Here is a 17,222-nt window from a genome sequence, read left to right as displayed (position 1 = left end):
TTACCGAGTTACAACATTCAAAAAAAAAAAAGACTGTGTGCAATAGTTCCTGGACTTGACCATAGCACTGATCTGTGTCTTGGGCTCCCTTTGAAGGCGACGCCTGTTTGTAAAACTCCCAGGTTCCCTCCAGGGCAACTTTCACGGTCTGCCTGACCATACCCACACACAGAGCTGATTGGGTGTCTGGGAAGCCGGTTTCCATGACTATTCCTCCCCAAGCCTTTCCTTCCTAAATCCCGATTTGGTGAGCCCAGTTAAACATTGACCTGAGCTGGCCACTTCCTGGAGCAGATGAGGGGCTGGCTGCTATTGAATATTAAACTAATCCAGAGAAGTCTGAGGTAAATACCAAATATCAGATAATGGCCTCAGTGAGTCTTTCTTTCTCCCATAAATATTTGCATCTTAAAAACACTCTTACTAAAAGTTGCTCATTTAATCAGTGATTGACCTTGAGAAGTTTCCCTTTGTTTCTATGACCAGCTGGTTTGTAAAAACGTTGATCTTACTGAGGAAATTTTGTCCATGAAATGCTAGCAGGCAGAGGGAAAGGACTCTGGCATTGCAGCCTGCAGCTGAAGAGGAAAAAGAAGGCCTGTGAAGTGCCACATTTGAGGAACCGCTTACTCTTTACTCTAGAGTTATACTGGTATAGCTTGTATCAGAGGGGTAACCCTGTTAGTCTGGATCTGTAAAAGCAGCAAAGAATCCTGTGGCACCTTATAGACTAACAGATGTATAGTATAGCTGAGAGCGCATCTGGCCCAGTAACTTCCATTAACTTGCAAGAGTGTAACTGAAAGTAGGATTTGGCCCAAAGGGGAGCAAAATAGAAGAGAATAATCCTTCGTTTTGTGTCTCTAGTAATTTCTGTGCTAAACACCAGCTCACTTGGAACTTTCCACACCTCACAGTGCAAACCCACTTGGTGCCTAGAATAATAATCCATCATCCATTGTGACAAAGTTCCTCCTCTACCTTGGTGGGTCCAGTGCTTATTTGGCAGATTTGCTCACCTCAGTGATCTTCCCCACAGTCTGGGTCAACTTCTCCTGTGTCTGATCAGGAGTTGAGAGGTTTGGGGGGAATCCAGGCCCACCCTCTACTCTGCGTTCCAGCCCAGGGCCCTGTTGATTGCATCTGCCTATAGTGCCTCCTGTAACAGCTGCATGACAGCTACAACTCCTTGGGCTACTTTCCCATGGCCTCCTCCAAACACCTTCTTTATCCTCATCACAGGACCTTCCTCCTGGTATCTGATAACGCTTGTACTCCTCAATCCTCCAGCAGCTCACCCTCTCACGCTCAGCTCCTTGTGCCTCTTTCTCCCAGCTCCTCACACGCACTTCCTCTCCTCTGGCTCCCCCCCGCCTGACTGGAGTGAGCTCCTTTTTAAACCCAGGTGCCCTGATTAGCCTGCCTTGATTTTCTAGCAGGTTCCTGATTACTCTAGTGCAGCCTCTGCTCTGGTCACTCAGGCAACAGAAAACTACTCATCCAGTGACCAGTATATTTGTCCTCTACCAGACTCCTGCACCCCACTGGTTTGGATTTGTCACACCATATTAACTCTCAGTTTCAGACAGCACAACTTCTTTGGACAGCTGGGGATCCATTTACATTAGGAAGACAGAGCTTTGGGTACCCAGGGAGGATTGTTTGTGGGGTTAGGGTAATATTATCAGCATTTTTGCACATGCCAGCATGGTGGGCTTAGTAAGGCAGCAGCTATTGATTAAGCAGGAAAATACATGGACAGCAGCCAACGATACGTGTAAGGTTCCGAGCTCAGTTTAATACTATACAGGGACTTACATTCATTTAGAAGAACAAAGTGTACCTGTCAATGCAGCGGGGCATATATCCTGATTTGAGACTAACAAAGCTCTTTCCTGACTCTCCTCTTGGGAGAGGAACATTAAAGGGACCAAGGGCAAGATGTGTTAAGCCATTTAGCTGCCTAAAGATGCAGCTAGGTGCCTAGTGGGCTTTCCAAAGCACTTAGATATCTGACTCCCACTGAAGTCAATGGGAGTTAGTCACATCTGAAAAACCCACTAGGTGACCATCTGCAACCTTAGGCACCTGAATACCCTGACAGATCTAGCCTGAAGTGTGTAAGTGCTTTGCTGGATCAAGGCTTTACGCTGTTGCTTGGGAATGTCATACACACCAGCCCAGTGTGTGTCTGACATTCCCAAGCAAACTTCACCTGCTTCACCTGCTTGGGCTCGTAGTCAAAAGGCCACACACCAAGGAGGCCTCTCTTGTAAGGTGTAGCACATGAAGACCTACAGAAAATGCCTAATGTCCCTGAATGCTGAGCACTTAGTTTAAGGGCCTTAGAGTAACACCTCAGTAGCCGGACTACTCCTGGATCATGCACACACCAGGGGCATGAATAGCAGGGAATCAAATTCAGCTCGAGATTGGAGTCGATATTTGTGAAAACATTTTTTAAGAACAATGATGACAGCACCTAAAGACCCCAACCAAGATCATGGCCCCCTGGGTGCCAGGAAATGTACAAACACCGGGTAACAGAGAGTCCCAGCCCAGAAGAATTGCCAGTGTAACCAAAGAGTAATATCACCCCCAATTTACAGATGGGGAATTGAGGCACAGAGAGATCCGGTGACCTACCCAAGGTCACACAGGAAGTCTGTGGCAGAACCAGGCATCAGATGCAGCTCTGTTGAGTCCTAGCTGAAGTCCCACATTCTATAGGGGGAAGTCCACTGAAATCAATGAGATTTTTGCTAGGCATTTCAATAGTGGGCCAGGATTTTACCATGTATAACTGTTATGAGTTCCTTGCCCAACTCTTGCTGTCATTCTGGCCTTTCCTCCAATCCCATTTTCACCATAAAGGATTGCCAGGTTTGTTTTGGGGACAGGGGACAGTTAATGAGCAGCCGACATTGTGCAGTGGACCTGTGTAATGCGATCAGAGAGGAATGACATTCCTTGGCAGAATTTACTCATCCACGAAACACTTTTACTGCACCATCAAGTTAATGTTTATACTGCGAAGCATTTTTCACTGCTTATGACTTTCCTTCACATTCAAATGGAAATTGTTGATACAAAACATGAGGTCTCTGGTGACATGCTGCCAGATGACAGAAGGAAACAAAAAACATAGCGCTTGATTTTTTTTTCTTTTTGACAGAGCTACACCACAATATGTGTTGTTTGGGTATTTGGATTTAGTGGGCTGTATGGCATTTGAAGTTGCAACACTCAAAAAGGGGGATTGGTATTTACAGCACCAAATATTTTTCACAGTTTGCTATATATTTATCAGGCTTGGTCAAAAATGCCAATTTTGCTCTGAATATTAAAAACAAAACCCTAAACTTCCTGAGCAAAAAAACAAAAAATTCCACAAAGATTAAAGCAAAAAATAAAATCTGATCAGTTATGGAAAATTGTTTCTAGTAAATTTGTTTTTACTGAGTCTGGTAATTTTTATTTTTCATTTTATTGGTGGAAAAACTGGAAAATGTTGACCAAAAATGAATTGTGACAGACAGAGTGAGAGTGAGAGAGAGAATAAGTGTCAGTATAATTTTTAAATAGGTATTTCCTGGTGACCCCTACAGTGAGTAAGCTTAATTCTGCAATTTAACCCCTTAATTATTTATTTCCCATATATCACCAACCACACTTATTGTGGTAGCCTATATTATGTGCCAGAACAATGGATCAGAAGCTTGTTTTAAGCTTCAACCCTGCAAAGACTTGCACATGTGCTTAACTTTACACACCGTGAGTAGATCAGTTAAAGTCAATCAGACAACTCACAGTGTGTGTAAGTCTCTGCAGGATCAGGGTCCTTCTCTGCAGAGATAGAACACGACACACGGTGAAGAAAAATTTTTAGAAAAATATTAATCGTTGTTAAAAACACGGACAGTAGTGACATGGCCCAGCAAGAGTCATGGATTCTGAGGCCAGAAGGGACCATCTAGTCTGACCTCCTGCATGACACAGGCCATAGACCTTCCCCCGAATAATTCCTAGAGCAGATCTTTTAGAAAAACATCCAGTCTTGATTTGAAAATGAGCAGTGATGGCGAATCTACCACACCCCTTGGTAAATTGTTCCAGTGGTTAATTACTCCTACTGTTAAAAATTTACACCTTATTTCCTGTCTGAATTTGTCTCACTGCAACTTCCAGCCATTGGATCGTGTTATACCTTTCTCTGCTAGACTGACGAGCTCATTTTTAAATATTTGTTCCCCATATAGCACCCTGCAGGGAACTTGGAGGGAGGAGCACAAGTTGCAGGAGGGAAGACTTTGGAGGAGGCACCAGGAGGGGAGATTTGTATTACAATTTGTACTAAGTATTGGCTGTCAGGGCTAAGCAGATGTTCAGTTTTACTTTTGTTTTCTAACATGTGTCAGGGGCCCCCTAGAGCTCTGGAGTGGGCTCATTTTCTTAGGTAGAAATCTAAAGGTTAGTTACAAGTACTGGTTAGTTACAAATTTATCGCTCACGGTTTATGTTAAGGTTCCGTTTTCAAAGGGTTAATACATGATTAATTGACGGTATAAGCGTGAGTAGGATATGTCAGAAGAAGAGGTTATAAATCATCCTTAGCAGCTACCTATTGACCCACTGGATTCGATAACAATTTGTAACAATTGGTGAACCATTTAATAAAACCTCAGTTAACCATTTATTAACCCTTTATGACTTATTTATACATAGAACCTTAATATAAAGTGTGACCAGTTCACCACTGGTGTAAGTCCATTGGCGCCATCACATAGGGCATCATGATGACTGGTCAATGGACTTTATACCAGCAATACCATGGGGCTAGTTATTACGCACGTAGGCATAGCACTGTGTGAGTGGTGAAACATGAACACTAAGTAAAACGGGGCACAATAGTCATTTATGGCAGCACATTTGTTGCCTAGTCGTAATAAGCTGCTTGCTTCCTCTCTGGCTCTGGCTCCAGCTTTCCCTTTCAAAGAAGTCACATTATTGTCAATGGAACAAAATCCCATGCTGTGGCCAAAGGGCTGAGGGGTGGGGGGATGACTCACACTTTTTAAAGGGCACAGGTTCACTCCAGCAGAAGGCTGCAAATTAGCAAGTCAAAAACTGATGCCCTGACAGCCAAATGGTTTCATCATGCATCACCACCGACGGCCATCATTGCCCAAAAGTGAGACATCAATATGCGTACAACAGCTGCATGCTTAATATGTGTCTGCAATCCTATTGCTTCACTGTTATGTATGGTACACCGGTCAGTATGTGTACAAAGTGGGTATATACTGGCACGTGCATTTCCGTAGGTGCATTTACAAACGCTGTTGAAAATGTGTCCATGAAGCTATGTACTGTACTTGGACACTCTCAGCTTAGCTCATACTGTGTAGTGTTGCCAAAATGATGAATTGTGCCTTAAGTTATTCAAGGCTCAGATAGGAAGATGGCAATTAAATATGAGAGTGATAGGTGTCTCAGAAATATCCAAGATAAAAGAAGTAATATGGAAAGAAATCATGCATAGAGGGACTTCATGGGAGGCCAATCAAGCAGCATTTTAGGGGTCCATTTACCCTTTGACTTAAAATGCATAACACTTATACAGTCCTAAATTCAGCCAGAAATGCAAAACCGGAAAGTTACAAAACTCAGACTGCCCCTGTGAAGTAAGACTAAATGAATTTAGAATTCAAGAGGGACATTTGACCTTCTCTAGATCTATGGAGTAGACCTTTAAGATGGGCAATTGCTTGAATCTCATTTGCAGCACCACAGCTAAATATAATCTATTCATTAGGTGAGACTTAACGAAGAGAAATAATCACCTCCGAAGTCCCTGTCTGAGAGTAGAAGTATATGGTGCACATCTCCAGTTTCTACCCTGCAGGCATATTACCTCATTAGGGAATGTAATGCGGAGGGACAACATGTATTATACTAAATGAAGTTTTTGATAAGTAGAATTTTGGTTTATGAGACGAAGGATGGTCTGGTGGCTGGGGCACTGACCCAAGAGATGGGAGACCTTGGTTCCAAGTCCTTGTTCTGCCACAGATGTCCTGTGTGATCTTGGGCAAGTCACTTAGCTTCTCTGTGCCTCAATTCCCCAGCTGTAAAATAAGCCTAGGCTTGAGATGGCTGGCCACCTAGGGTGCCAAAGCCAAGAAATTGATAAACGTCCACTCCACTTAACCTTGGCATTGGAAACAGGAGAGGACGATGATATTTCTTCTTCATAATGAATACTTTCTATTCCCTTGGTCATACATATTACTTGTCTGAATATTAACACAGCAGAGACTGGTTGCGACAGTCCACTGTACTGCAAAAATGCTTGCATTTTTCCTTGAATCTTATGAAAGGCTGTACATGAAATTTAGACAGACATATAGCTGCACACACAAGGCTAGGCATATGTAATGAAATGGGACAGTGATGTAGTTAATGTTACAGAATTGACTGCCAGAATAACAGCTGGATAACAGCTAGACTTCAAACAAATCCCTAAGTAATAAAAAAGAAGTACTCAGAATTATGCAAATTGGCTGATAGTTGCGGTTGTTAGTTTTGTTTAACGTGTATATCTCCATGAAACTGCTCAAGGCATGAAGACAAATATTCCACTGTAATTTCAGTGATTGGAATGTACACTATAGTACCAGGGTTAATAGATTTCATTATTACACATCTGGAAACTCAAGCTGTAGCAACATGAGGGTTACACACACATTGGTTGTTTCATATGTTTGCAAGGGAACTAGTTTTTATACCAGTAAAGCTTGAGTCTTCCCACTATGCTGGGATAATATTGTTATTGTTGTCGCTTTCCTGAGTCCTCACAAGTGCATTATTTTATGGCGTAGCACTCAAGATGTTTTATTCAAAGCATGTTTTGTTTTCCTGCCAGGGAGCTTTGATGCAGCCCTCACATGAGGCAAAAACTTGATAACGCAGCAGCCAGTTCAGTATTTCCTTTCCATGGGGCACAAACCAAGTCATGTGACCACAATAAAACTATCACATTGCTTCACTCGAAGGCTGTAAACTTTATTGGAGTGATTGTAAAGGAGGCTAACAGTCACAGAAGGCACTAAAAATGATACAACCCATTCATTTAAAACAAATCCATGTAAAGTAATAACCAAATGTTCTTAATTTACCTTTGATTTTATTGGCATTCCCTGGTTGAACCACCAGGCCGGCTCCAGGGGTTTTGCCGCCCCAAGCAGCCAAAAAAAAAAAAAAAAGTGACCGCGATTGCAATCTGCGGCAATTCAGTGGGATGTCCTTCGCACCGAGCGGGAATGAGGGACCCTCCGCCGAATTGCCGCCAAATACCTGAAAGTGCCGCCCGCTCCGGAATGGCCGCCCCAAGCATCTGCTTGATAAGCTAGTGCCTGGAGCTGGCCCTGTGAGCCACTAAGCTGTATTTTAGGAATGCTATAGCCTTCCTCTTAAAAAGGGCTAAACTAAAAATCAGGACAGCAGGCAATGTAGGGTCCTAACCAGCTATGTGCAGTGTAGGGGCAAATGTAACCTGCATTCAATATATGTCCTCTTCTGCAGCTGAGCCACAGAATATGTCTGCTACAGTTGCCAGTCTATGGTCTGATCCAAAGCCCACGAAAAAACTCTGTTAGCTCAAGCTGCAGCTCAGGTGATGTCCTGGTGATGACCAAGGTAATCACAGAATCACAGAACTGGAAGGGACCTCGAGATGTCGTCTAGTCCAGTCCCCTGCACTCACGGCAGGACAAAGTATTATCTAGACCATCCCTGACAGGTGTTTGTCTAACCTGCTCTTAAAAATCTCCAATGATGGAGATTCCACAACCTCCCTAAGCAATTTATTCCAGTGCTTAGCCACCCTGACAGTTAGGAAGTTTTTCCTAATGTCCAACCTAAACCTCCCTTGCTGCAATTTAAGCCCATTGCTTCCTGTCCTATCCTCAGAGGTTAAGAAAAACAATTATTCTCCCTCCTCCTTGTATGTACTTGAAAACTGTTACCATGTCCTCTCTCACTCTTCTCTTTTCCAGACTAAACAAACCCAATTTATTCAATCTTCTCTCATAGCTCATGTTTTCTAGACCTTCAATCATTTTTGTTGCTCTTCTCTGGACTTTGTCCAATTTGCCCACATCTTTCCTGAAATGTGGCACCCAGAACTAGACACAATACTCCAGTTGAAGCCTAATCAGCGTGGAGTAGAGCGGAAGAATTACGTCTCGTGTCTTGCTTACAACACCCCTGCTAAAACATCCCAGAATGAAGTTGGCTTTTTTTTGCAATAGTGTTACATTGTTGACTCATATTTAGCATGGTTGTTCCCAACTACATAAAATAGGTGTGGGGATCCAGATGTGAGAATGCACAATTCCTGCAGCTGCATTGCAGGGACAGGTTGGTCAAGTGACTGCATCTAGAGAAGTGAGGCAAGGTGGTGAAAATTCAGCTCCATAGTAAAGTCTAATTTCTAAGACATTGAGTTGAATGGTGCCCTTTCTTTACAGTTCATTGATAGTCTGTTTCGTGTGGCTTGATTTGAACATGCTCTCACATGCTCAGATTGCACCTGGGTGCTGTTAAAGAGACTATTCAGAGGCTACAGTTGCAGCTTCTGCTCCAACAGGCCTAAGCCATCATTTGAACGTTAAAGCCTACCACCACTGAAGGCTTGGACTTGCTCCATGTGGATTGACACTGTACCTGACTTTCTCAAGCACCAAGGAAAAAATAAATGGACAGGATCAACAAGAGATCAGATGGCACAGAGGTCAGAGGAATCATTGGCCATCAGCTTCAGGGCAGGGGAGGTAAACTAATTGTTTCAAAAGCTGTGAAGATATTAAGTGCTCCTCAATGAATGCAAGAACCATTTCAAAGGAGGCCCGAAGTCTCCAAACGCAGAGGAATAGCCACAGTTCTGTGGCACAGGGCTGGGCTAGGCTGGGGCACGGAGCATGGTGGCTCATATTATTAGAGCAGATCCAGAGCATATAAAACTAGAAATGGATCCAAGCCAAAAATCCCAGGTCTGGATAGCCCCAAACTTTGAGAGAGTTTGGGTCATCATCATCATAAAACCTAGCTCTTTTATAGCACTGGGGCTCTAAACTTTGTGTGAAAAATGTGTGTGATGGACTTAGGGAAAATTTAATCTTGTGTTTTATTCATGGTGGAAAGAACCCTCATGGATTGCAATGGGCTTTGGCTCAGGCCCTGTAAGTCTGACTAGACAGTATGCCTAACATGCAATACTATTTTTTCAATGCAAAGACTCTTGCTTTTGCTAAGTAGCACAGGATGTGGACATGTTCACTGCTATGCACTGGAGCCTGGATATTTTACACCTAACGTTACCAAGTTCAAGCCCATTCTTCCAAACTTGACTGGTCAGGACACTCATGCACTGTGCCTTCTGGCCACACAAACATCTCATGAAATTGGAAGTTGTTTTTCCTAGTTTATTAAAGATGAAATTCCTCAAATACCTGATTCTGTACCTGACAAGGCTCCAGTAAGAAGTGGAGCTGTTCACACCGAGTGGCTGTGCTTTAGCATATTCACAGGAGGGTTTTTTTTTCATTTTGGTATTTGCTTTTTCACTAAAAATATCTGTTGCATTAATGCAGAGCAGTAAATTGTCAGAAATCAAGTCAGGGTGGTCCAGTAGAATACAACTAACAGAAAGTTAGTTGATATGTTCTCAAATATTGCCAGAGGATTTTGAGAGAACTAGCCTTTTGGGTTAAATTTTCCATATATAGAGAGCCAGGAAATAGGACTCCAGGTATAAACAGAAAGTGTGATCTTCAGCTAGAACTCCACCCATTGAAGTTAACGGCCCCAGTCCTACAATTGGGAATATTGCCAACCCTGGCGCTTTTATCACTAGTCTCATAATGTTCAGAGCTTTTCTTAAAGCTCTGTATCCTAGAGTCATGAGATTATGCGTGAAACTGAGCGTTCATTAGGGAAAAAAAAAAAAAAGGCCAGTTTCAGGTCCTTGTTGTTCAGGAGGAAAGCTTAAAAATGTCTCTCACATACACACACACAAAGGCTCAAATACCAGAAGAATCTTTTTAAATCTCGTGATTTTTAAGCTAATCTCATGATATTGGAGGCCTGACACAGTTTCGTAACATTAGGGTTTGTAGTTCATCTACTGCATCACGACCACGGGTTTTATACAAACCGTGGGTCACAATAATCAATGCTTCCCAAATACACTGTAAGCAAAAAACTGATTGCATTCCATGCTCTATGAGTGCTACCTGATGGATGGTAAGTCAGTAGGCCCATTTTTCTTTCGATATGCACTACAGTAGCAGGCTGTGCCAGTTTGTTTTTTTTTAAAGCCTTGGTATGTTTTAAACAGCCAATCTGTTCAAAAGTGATTAAAGATGATGAGCCTCCTTAAAGTGATTTGGTTTTTCAGCTAGCTTCAGGCACCTTTAAGGTGGCTCCAGCTGTGCGCCCCAGAAACCACCAGTGCCTTTTGCAAATCTTGGCCAACCGCTCTAGTAACTGTAGCTTTAACCCACATTAATATTTGTCTCACTCGCCACAATGAAAAATCCTTTAAAAGTCAAAACACAGCTAATTCCTTTAAAATAACAAGCTATAATTTAAAATGTCATAGTCTGACTGTAATAACAGTCATAAAAATCAATCAGTGAAAGATGACTGTTATTTGGAAGCAATTTGGCGACAGAGTGATTTTTTTTTTTTAAAAGAATGTACCAAATGCCCTGCAGTATCACTCAAAAAGCTATATTACTTTCATGAACACAGAGTGGAATTGTGATTATTATTTAGCGTTATTTATATTAGAAAGGAATTCAAGCCAAAGATTACTGAGCACAAGCACCCATAAAAAGGAAGTGTTTACATGAGCTAATCATGTCCATATAATCAACTGCATGACCAGAATTACAGAAAATGCATCACTAATAATGGTATGCACTTGAGATCTGGAAACCACAATAGTCCTTATTCTGGACCCACTTGCACCAGTTTTTGGGGGGCAAAACTCCATTAATTTCAATACAAATACTTTTGATTAGCACCTGTGTAAGTGAGCTCAGAATCAGGCCCCAATATGTCAGAGGTTTAAAAAAAACCAAACCAAAAACATTTTAAATGATTCAGAACTGTCAAGTTGTGCATGTTGCTAACCTACATAAATGCATGGCATACGTATCAATAAGCTACCACAGGCTGTGCATTAGTAGGCATTGGCGTATCCCTGAGGTGTGCTGTGACGGGTGCCTTTAGTAACCTGTGAAGTGTACCAACAGCTTCCTAGTGAACACTTCTGAAGAGGCTCAGTGACCAAATCTTTCAACTTCCACCAAATTATGAATGGCTCCATCTCTTTCTATTTCACAAGGCCCTCCTCCCATTTCCCCCCGCACGTCACAAACTAGGAAGTGGTGCCATCACTTCTGCTCATGAACTGGACCCAACCATAACCCTAGCCCACTAAATGGCCCATCCCTAGTCAAGACCTGGGCTCATAAACAGTCCGTGTAGTGCCCATGAGCTAACCCTAACCCCAGCCCTGGCCTGTTAACCCTAACCCTATCCCAGGGCTAACAGCTGGCCAAAATCCTAATGGTAGCCTGCTCAATGTTAATGAACTGAGTAGCGTTGGAGCAGTGTTCCAGGGCTTGAACTAAGGTTTGCATTGGGATGGGCTTAAGTGGCCCAGGTTAGAGGTGAGATCAGTCCATATAGCTGAGTGTGCAATACAGCTGTGGGTAGTTTATAGCCTAGGAATCAGGAGAGTAGAGCCCTGGTATGAGCCTCAGCTAGGGCTAGGTTTCAGACTGGTATGGAAGCCTGGATTGTGTTAAAGGTTCCGTGTTTTGTAGTTAGGCTCAGGTGTGATTAGGGTTCCAGCCTGGCTGGATTTTTTTATGGATGTGCCAGTTGCCAAAAAACTAATTTAATCTTTCATGTTTGTTTGTTTGTTAATGTAGATCTAAAGCGTTGCATTATTTCACAGTACACTGGCCTAGCTAATGTTAGCGGTTTCTGCGTCCAGCTGAAGGTGCTGCAGTGTCCCAGGGACGCAGTTTAAGCAAGAAGAAGATGATAGCAAGTGTATTTATATGTGTTAGCTCTCTACATACTATAAGTGGCTGTTGAAGAGGGTGGGTTGCCATGTTGCCTTATGATTAGGGCAGGCTTGCCTTGTGGCAATGGGGATGTTGGGTTTTTTGTATTTCAAAGGTGGTAACCTTAGGTGTGGTAATGTGAACTAAAGGTAGCATTGAGTTATGAGTGGGACAGATTCAGTAATGCAGGCTAAAGTTATGCTGAGGTGTTTTCAGGAGCACGGGGGTGGGGGCAAGGCTAGGGTTAGGCTTCTGGCTGGTTTGTAGGCCTGACCTAAGACTGGGGAAGTGTGCAGCGGCGCAGGCATTTGATGAGGGAGGGCTCAGCAGTCTGGGCTGTGGTTAGGGTTGAGGCAATTGTGGTGGCCCTGCTTAGTGTTGATTGTGCTCTGTTTGTGAGGTCAGGTTAGATTTAGGGCTGGAGCTGACCAGTGAGCATAGACGTGGGGCTACGCAGGGGGTTGGGTGAGGCTTATAGCTGGGACCTGCTTGAAGCTTTGTGCTGTGGGATAGTTGGGGCCTGACTGCTTGGATAAAACTTGCCGCCAAGCTGTTGGCAATTGTGGTGGCCCTGCTTAGTGTTGATTGTGCTCTGTTTGTGAGGTCAGGTTAGATTTAGGGCTGGAGCTGACCAGTGAGCATAGGCGTGGGGCTACGCAGGGGGTTGGGTGAGGCTTATAGCTGGGACCTGCTTGAAGCTTTGTGCTGTGGGATAGTTGGGGCCTGACTGCTTGGATGAAACTTGCCGCCAAGCTGTTGGCCTTGACTAGGACTGGGGCAGATCATACGATTACAACTGGGGCCAGTTCTTGGGCACAGGGTGAGGTTTAAGGCCAGTTAGTATGAGCTAGAAAGGCTTGGAGCCAGTGAGTTGGGCCCAGGCAAGGATTAGGGTTGGAACCAGTTTGAACTGTAGAGCGCAAGGTATTACTCAGTGTGAGTAAGAACCTGGTGCTTTGTGGGTATCAAAGTCTGGCCCTTAATTTAGACCAGTTGTAAAACAGGCCAGTTGTAAAACATGATGTATGGAGATACCCTCACATCATCACATTAAATTGTGAGCTAAGAAATGACACTGTAGTATTTCCAGATTTTGCTCACCTAGCTTCCTCTGCATATTTAGCAGCGCTGTAATAAAATTACATAGGTTAATTTATATCCTTGAGAATATATTTGTATGTTTTAATAAAAATTCAAAACTTTAATGGGAGACCTCAGTTCCCTTCATATTTTAGGGTTCCAAGATTCTTGATTGGGTGTTTTAAAATGAGTCCACTGCCTTTTTGGTACCACCTTGTAAAAATGTCAAATCATTAAATTTGGAAAGAACTCAAATGTTTAACTTTGGATATAGCTGCCTGCTGGAACTAAACAAATATACAAATCAGGCCTTTGAAGACTTCACCCTTCCCCTGTTTTGCTAACAGAAGCAGAGCTGTCAAGTTGCACAGTGGATTTGATTTTTTTTAAAAAAAAGGCAAGTAAACAGAATACAGATTAACGTTTCATTACAAAAAAAATTTATTGTGGTTATTTATACCTGTTCCTTTGTAAGTCTATAAATGTAAACATTTATTACTGATGTGTTTATCATTTATTTTATAAGTCATCCCCAGTTCAGAGTAATACTGTCATTTTAGCATACAAGTAGTGAGAAAATTAAATTATATTCACAGAATATACATTCACGTGCAGTTAAATGTTCGCCAGCTTTAAGCCAGTGGTATAGACACTGTCCCATTGGCTCTGCTTCTGCTCCTTGTATGCACACTGGAGTCTGTGATATCTTCTGTGTGGTCTTCACTTTTCTTTTCCTTTAAGCTGTTGATGAATCGCAGGGTAATTTCATCCCATTCTTCTGGCAGCAGCATTAGCAAAAATCCAGTGCAGATGATGATTGTGGCACCCAACCTTACTACACTGAAGATCACCTCGTGTTTTAGGAGATCCACAGCTACAATGGGAGAAAAAACAATGAAATCAAATACAATCATTCTGTGTGGTACGGCTTCGTCGAAACGAGCCTTATATGGTTCCTATAACTTTAACAGTGAGTTCTGTTGGAAAGCCTTGTTTTTCCTCTGTGCCTTTTAATAGAAATGTGTACTGTAAGTCATTCAATATTAAGGCTAGATTGTAGAAGTCACACAAGACTTGAGTAAAACTCAGAGTTACAATCTGGTCCTTGGTTACTTTCCCCATGGAGCAAAGAGGAAGTCATCTTTGCTAGTCCTATATTTGGCAAAGAATACTCCTCCATCGGCACTGGCTCAGCTGCGCTGGGGAGGTGGAGTCAAAGCTCCACCCACTCCCCATCCCTACTCTGCCCCAGACCACAGCAACAGATAGCTCACCCAGGTGCACAACCTAGCCCATACATTGTGTGGGGAGTTACATGTACTGGAAAATCATCTATTGACTTTTAATTTCCCAGTGAAAAATTGCACTTGCAAAATTTAAACCTCTTGCACACCTCTAGTGTTGGCAGCTTCATGTTTATTTAGAATGTGAGTTAAGTTAGTGTAAGCAGGGTCTGAATGAATGCTTCACTGACAGCTAGCTGGGAGGGGGAGAGATTTGAGTGTGTTTATGTAAATACAGTTTGCTCCTATTTTGCTTACATATTTAGCAGATACAGTGGTGTCAAAGTGGTCAACTTTGGCTGGGGTTGGGTACAAACCACCTTAGTACTAAATGCAGGGGTAGTGAAATATGGTTACAGAGGTTGTAATTATTGTGGGAATACAGAAAAGCAGGACTGTGCTTAACCTGTCCCAAAGGAGGGAGTCGGCTGAAAGAACCGGGGTAAGCCAAGGGCTCCTATGTTAGAGCCCTGTGAAAGTAAGGGGTAGATGGGTAAGCTACCCTCAACAAGGGTCCTCTTTAAGACTGGTTCAACCTGTTCCTTCCAACTGTTCAAAGAATAGAGCTAAATGGGCTTCATTAGGCACTTCTTTTGTTATTTTAAATTGCTAAATGAGAGCTGCAACCACTTGTGGCAGGACTATGTTACTGGCCAGTCTGCACAGAGCTAAAATCACTAAGAAATTGATGTGCAGAGGTCACAGCAAGGGCAGCAGAAAGTGACTGACAGTGAGCTGGTGAACGAGTGGCTGTAGAGGTGCAACAAGCAGCTGGAGAGGCGCAACAAGCAGCCAGCAGGGTGGCAGTGGAGAAGCATTACGAGCAGCCAGCAGGGTGGCAGTGGAGAAGCATGATGAGCGGCCAGCAAGGCGGCTGGTGGAGAGGTGTGGTGTGAGCAGGTGACCGGCTGGGTGGCGGCAGAGAGGCACAGCGAGAGCAGGGATCAGGTGCCCAGCAGGAGTGGCCAGTGAGTACCCGAGCAGTGGAGTGAGTAAGGTGCCTCTTTACCCCCATCCCCACCCCAACCAGGGAGGGAGGTGAACTCTGCAGATGCACCTCTGAACTCTGACCAAGGACAGCAACTGTGAGTGGTGTGCAGAGAAGTGTCGAGCATGTGAAGGGGGCTTTTGGGTTGCTGGACTTAAAAACCTGAGGGGACAAGGACGCTGCCCAACCTACTTGGGGGTGGGTCTCTTACTCATGGTTTACGTTTATGAGCACTGTTTGTGATGTTTTCCCAAATTAATGCCAAGTCACTTCCCTCCTTTTATTAAAAGTTTATTTTCTATCCTCAGACTCTGTGCTTGCGAGTGGGGAAGTAGTGCCTCGCAGAGGTGCCCAGGGGTAATGTGTTAATTTCCCAGGTTACTGGGTGGGGGCTCGAGCCGGTTCTGTTTTGTATCAATGGAAAGGAACCCCTAGATATTGAACCCGGCCCTGGTTGCTGCTGGCTCCACCTGGCAGAAGGGTTACATTGGGAAAGCTTTCTGAGGAAATATGGTAACATCATGTGCCCTTAAAAATTACTTCAGATGTTAGTACATTTGTTCTATGATTTTTATTCATTAATTGCATTATTGGTACCTGCATTTCCAGGAACACTGAGCACTGTCCCGATAGAAATTAGGATGGGGTAGGTCAGCACAACTCCAACATTTACCAGTATGTTAAAAGCTGTAAAGAAAGAGAATGATACATGAGACACTGGAAGTAATAAAATAATAACAAACGGATTTTCTCAGCTTTTAAATTACATCAGACATTCTAATAAGTTCTTGCCCATCAAGGGCCTGATCCTGCATGTGTCATGAGCAGAACGTGAATGTCAGTTTAGCCTGGGGAAGGAGAGAAGGGCTGGCTGTAAGTTCATATTAAAAAAACCTGCTTATTGAAAATGGGCCACTTTCCTGTTTTGAAGCTTGAACCGAAGCTGCAGCCAGCTCCGAGGAGCAATGTGTGTCTTCAAGAAGTGTTTTACACCCTGCCCACAAAAGAGTCCAGGATTGTTCTCCAACAGGCTAGTCCCTCTTGGGTTAGGGTGGAATTCTGCTGTCTCAACAGGCCAGGAATGGAGTAGGGAAGTAGCATGTCACCAGCTAAGGAGGTGCTGCCTCTGGCTACACAATCCACGAAAGGAACATGGCAGCAAGAGGCACATGCGCCTACCAGTTTTGAAGGGGAGCCAGCCCTGTCCTTTTTGTTCAGCCACTGAAAAAAGAAGGGCGTCAACGACTCTGCAGGTCATGGAAAAGTGTCCAGTGGATGAGCTGAGAGTGGCAGCGTAACTGGAGAGGATTCTGAATTCCCTTCAAGTGCAGGTACCAGAGGCGAAGTGTTCTTTCTGGCTGCACAATCTCTTACATGTGGGGCCATAGCTACTAAATGGACGTTGCAGCATGCGGAGGCCTAACCAAGTGAAAGATTATAAGCTATTAGAGCTATTAAAGTGCAGCAGTTGAAGGACAGGGCAGGTTATACTGCACTGTATTGTATGATCCAGCACCCATGGGGGTACTGGGTTCATTCAGGCTCATCAGCTATTCGCTTTTCCCTTTCCTGCTTCCCCTCAGTTTTGCAACGTCTTGAGCCGCAATCCCCTTGGAGCAGCATTATTTCTATTACGCATTGCTGCTACCACCACCACCCAGATATACATCACCTCCGAAGGCAGCTAAGTTAGATCCCCCTGAGCTCAATTAGGCTTCTGGGGCTGAA

General features: G+C 43.6%; 1 protein-coding gene across 1 annotated transcript in view; it reads right to left on the bottom strand.

Moving 5' to 3' along the window:
* Positions 1–13,672: 13,672 nt before the first annotated feature.
* Positions 13,673–17,222, bottom strand: part of SLC35F4 (solute carrier family 35 member F4) — a 203,622-nt gene continuing 200,072 nt past the window's right edge. Inside the window, exons 7-8 of the mRNA XM_075065775.1 lie at positions 16,092–16,181; positions 13,673–14,097 (exon numbers count right to left, since the gene is read on the bottom strand). Coding sequence (XP_074921876.1) covers positions 13,856–14,097; positions 16,092–16,181 — 332 coding nt within the window. The 3' untranslated portion in view covers positions 13,673–13,855. The remainder of the gene's footprint in view (positions 14,098–16,091; positions 16,182–17,222) is intronic.

Source organism: Chelonoidis abingdonii, chromosome 4, assembly GCF_003597395.2.
Source record: "Chelonoidis abingdonii isolate Lonesome George chromosome 4, CheloAbing_2.0, whole genome shotgun sequence".
NCBI lineage: Eukaryota > Metazoa > Chordata > Testudines > Testudinidae > Chelonoidis > Chelonoidis abingdonii.
This window is presented reverse-complemented; position numbering and strand designations above follow the sequence as displayed.